We start from the raw sequence: 4,548 nt of genomic DNA, 5'->3' as shown, positions 1-4,548 counted from the left end.
CTGATTTGCTACAACCATATACAAAAACACGCACACAAACACGCACAACATCCCAACATCCTCCATTTCAAGCACGAAATACCACATCTGTCTATCTATTGGGTACGGCCATTCGCGGTTCATTCTTGGGTTAATGCGCTACCCTGCATTCAGCTTGCCACCAACATGCCGGGGGCCGCTGTACTGTTAATATTAGTTCTCAAACATCGTCTAGGGAAAAAGCGAAACTTTCCTCCATTCTCACCACAAACAGCCAGAACCGTCACAGCAGGAGGGAACAACTGGAGGAGACGGTAAAGAATGAATTCCTGGACACGCCTAAAACAACTCGTACAGGCCAAAGAAAATGATAGTACGCTGAAAGGCCAACATACCGATAGCGAGAGTGGCTGAGGCTCAATTGGTCACGTTGATTATCGAGGAATGCTTGCTGGCTTTCTTTGACTCAAGAACACCGACTGCAAGCGCGAACATGAGCAGCGCAACTCAGAATTGGGCCGCATTCAACGCGTAGGCTAAGGTGCCTTGCCGTGAGGAATTATTTGCTCGTATTTCCATCTGTATTCCATATCACTGTTCAGTACTCTTCCCTCTGCCTTTAGCTCGTCTGGAGCCGCCGCAGACGAAATATGAGTTGAGATTCCACTCATATATTTTGGGGCTGGGCGAGACGCTTTGGAGCTGGCCTGACCCGTTCTCATGCGGTTACGGAAGCTGCGTAGTGGCAGCGCCTCAGCATCTATTGTGCCGTTCGTTAGGATGCCCCCTCCAAAACGCGGTTACCAACCCCGGCAACCGGGCTGGAGTTGCAGATGTGCAGTGCTCACGCCATTGAAACAATACCTACTACTAGGTAACATCCACAGTCCAGCACAGCAGCTTCCTTGGGTTCTACCTGCTCCTTTTTATTCTGAGGTTTCTTCTCTTTTTCCCGTGTTACCCTGCCCACTGTTGCGTGTGCCTTTCGAAGCACGGGGACGGGGGGGATACATGTATTATTGACTGTGTGTGTTTGGTGCGTATGGTTCTATTCGTGTGCAGGCTTGCTACTGAAGCCTGCGTACATGCTCAACCATTGCACAGAGTGTTAGCGCATGTAACAGAATTGACTTAGATGCCTGTATCTATGGGATTCCTTTGCAGCTCAAGTTGCATGGGGTTGGGTTGCAACCGTTATCAGGCCGTCTTCGTTGCTCCGCTTCCAGGCCGTTTGGCCGCCGGTCCCACGTCGCCTTGGAACTGGAAAGAAAGTCAGCGGCATTTTCGAAACCCTAGACTCAAGCCTTTTAACTCTGCTGCAGCTTGATACGAATCCCGAATAAGATCGAGGACTCTACTTACACTCATTGCAAGCATACCTGAGCCCTATAGCCTAAAACATTCTGCTGTTGCTTCCGCTTAATTAACTAGCTGAATTAACTGAATTTAAACAATGATGAAGTTTGCAGCAGCTTGAACCATAAGCACAGCGACGGGCCTTTTGGGGCTACAGTAGAAGATGCCTCGTGTTCAGCGCAGTCTGGCTGCCATGTGTTTCAACACAGACAGAAAAAAAAAAGAAAAAAAAACACGTAAAATTAGTTAATAAGTATAATACTATGTACGAGGTGAGTTGCAGCAGAGTCAAATTTATAATTATGTTCATTATAACATTTATTATTATTATTTCACCATTATTATTATCATCATTGCTATTATTATTAAAATTTGTATTATTAACTTTTAGCTCTTTGCTGCAGAAAGCGAACCAGAAATACACACGCGTGTGCATACAAACGCTTGTATGATACGTGCATTCTGTGTATTTGTTTGTGTATACCTACACGGTTATCTGATGCATCTCTGCTGCATATCTGTATGTGTGCGTTCATGTCCATGTATATGTAGCTTTATGAGAAAAAGGCACGCAAAAAGATACAAAAAGATATAAAAATCGGCAAAGGAAAACAAAGAGCCATAAAGAGAGACAAAGAAAGCAAAGAAAGACACATCTCGCATTAAGTCTACAGATATATGCAAATGTATGTGTAGTGCACATATTTAGTGTGTATTAAAAATGTACATACTAAAAATGTACATAGATGTATCTCTATTGCATACATGGGTTGTATGAAAATGAGAAAAAAATTAGGCTCATGCCTGCTATTATTATATGCATTTATGCATATTACAAAAGAAAAAAAGAGCATGTTTATTGTATATATGTGGTATGTATTACGAATTACCACATATGCCCGTATATATATATATATATATATATATATATATATATATATATATATATATATATATATATATATATATATATATAGAAGAGCGTCAGTCTGAAGGTGCTTTACACCTCCAGCAGGCTCAGCAGGCTCGACTGTCTGATGCTTAAAAAACCCCTGATTAGTGCTTCTTAGCCAGAAGCTCCACAGGGGCCGTTAAGGAAGACATTACCATTTATGTATATCGATGCAGCGGATAAGGATACACCTTAGCTACTGCGTGGTTATTAAAAAAAAAGCTCCAAAGCAGTTTCACCACTACAAGCTTTGTGGTCAGTGCTCAGTGATTCTAGCTGTCTCTCAGAGCGGAGTAGAGTGGAGGAATATCAATCTGAACCAAGGCAGAAAGATGAGCATACTTGTTACTGCTTTAGGAACCACAACAACTGCCGCCTTGTGCCTGGCGGGATGGTCAACTGATAACAAGCTGTATGCAGCTTGTATGTAAACACCATGCAGAAAGAGAAATTGAGGCAGCAGCAGGTGGTAAAAACATGAAAAATAGCTGCAGATAATGACCTGCTTAAACTCAAAAAAAACTATATACACACACAAGTCCGTAATCATACAGGCAACTCCGTAGATGTAAACGGATGCAGACGTCACGGCGTATCTGCTCCTCATCAGTCGTCTGCTTCACTGTCAGAAGAAGTTACGCAATCACCACTAGAAGGAGAGAAGTTCAAGTCATCTTGTATCCATGCCTGCCAGCTCGGGTGGGAGAACTGGCTGCCTTTGGAGAACTTAGTAAGAATAGTCCTTTTCAGGCTAATTATTTCCTTAAATTTCGGGCGTTTTTTTTGCTTATAGACTGCCAGTGCATCACTCAGTCGATTGACCAGCCTGTTAAGCTCTTGCGTTTTCAACAGGCTCGTGTGTTCCGGAAAAGTATAATCCGTTTGGAACATCTGCACAAACTTTTCCCACCAGCTGGCGGTATCCATATTTTCTCCCAGGATTTCAATTGTACACACCAGGTAGTCAAATGCCATAAACAAAGATGCCATTTTCCTAACAATGTAACTAGCGCTACTTCTCTTAGATGGTTTTGACAGTTTGCTTGCTGCATAGTTTGCCAGTAGTTCTGCTTCGCTCATGAGCGTTTCCACCTCTGTAGCTGTCAGCGAATCCTTGGCAAACAAACTGCGCATTGTCACGTACGACGTCATTGGGCTAACATCATTATAATAGAGTGACAATACGAACTCACTACGGAAACGTCTGTGAATATCCTTCGGATTCACCACTGGCAAACGCACAAAAGGATGCTTTTCAATGCCTGCAGCACCACAGGGTTCCCCACTTTCACTACTGGTCGTGCTCGCAGCTGAAGCAGAAGCTGGACCTCTCCAAGATCCCAAAGCAGCGGCAAAGGCTTCTTCTGGCTGTTCAGGCTGTTGCACTGCTTCCATATGGGTTGACTGCGCCGCATTCTCCTGACCGACGTCTGCGCGTGGCGTCCTACGATCGGCATCTGCAACGTCGCCCAGAACTCCCATAGAACCTGTACTGGTAGAAGCAGCCGGAGTCGCCTCCACCATTGGTTGTCGTGGTGCATTGTCATCTACGCTTTGGTAGAGAGATTCAGCATCGAAGCGCTCTAAATATTCATCGAGCCAGGCATCAGGCATCACACCGTAGTCACCGCTGTCTGCGCTACCAGGAGAGAAATGCGTCGACGGCCTACTGAATGTCTCTTCTTCAGAAAGTGGCAGCGGAGGCCCCCGAGAAGCGGAGACGCCATGCTGATACTCCGCAACTCCTTCCTGATCTGTTGCAAACCATAGGTGCTCGCCTTCACCAAATCCTAGCCCAGACTCGTCCTCCACCCAGGCATCTGCATCCAAGGCAGTGGCTGCACCGCCCATTGCCAGTCCACTAGGGTGTGATAGAAATGCTCCAGCAGAGATTTGTGAGTGCGGGTCAGACGCCCATGACTCACTAAGCCGCGGAATCTTAGGTGGAGGCGGGTGAGCTTCATGTTCCGGTTTCTGTGAGGCAATAACCCGCATCCCTTCAAAAGTGGATGCAGACTCATACAACATGGTGACGAGCTTAGCCTTCCCCTCGCCTGCCTCCTCACTAGGCGGCGAAGCAACTGGCCGAAGGCCAAGCTCCTCCTCCAATTCCAGACATTGATCTATAATCCTCGACCTCCTGTCTTCATCTTCCGTATCCGAAAGGTTTCTTCGTATTGCTCCACCGGAATTTAGTCTCCTTTGGCTGGTCCGGCACAAAGCCAACAAGGCCAGAACCGCAACAAGTGAGGCAATGGATG

At 45.7% G+C, this 4,548-nt stretch overlaps 1 protein-coding gene across 1 annotated transcript; it reads right to left on the bottom strand.

Annotated features, from left to right (window-relative positions):
* Positions 1-2,893: 2,893 nt before the first annotated feature.
* On the bottom strand, positions 2,894-4,315 carry EMH_0075710 (uncharacterized protein; the record flags this gene model as incomplete). Its single annotated transcript, XM_038022724.1, has 1 exon — positions 2,894-4,315. One exon carries the CDS (start codon positions 4,313-4,315, stop codon positions 2,894-2,896), a length of 1,422 nt encoding a protein of 473 aa, XP_037878578.1.
* Between the last annotated feature and the right edge of the window lie 233 nt (positions 4,316-4,548).

Source organism: Eimeria mitis, genomic scaffold (assembly GCF_000499745.2).
Source record: "Eimeria mitis Houghton genomic scaffold, Emh_scaff4511, whole genome shotgun sequence".
Lineage (NCBI taxonomy): Eukaryota > Apicomplexa > Conoidasida > Eucoccidiorida > Eimeriidae > Eimeria > Eimeria mitis.
Note: the sequence above shows the minus strand (reverse complement) of the source record. Positions and strands in the feature narration are given on the sequence as shown.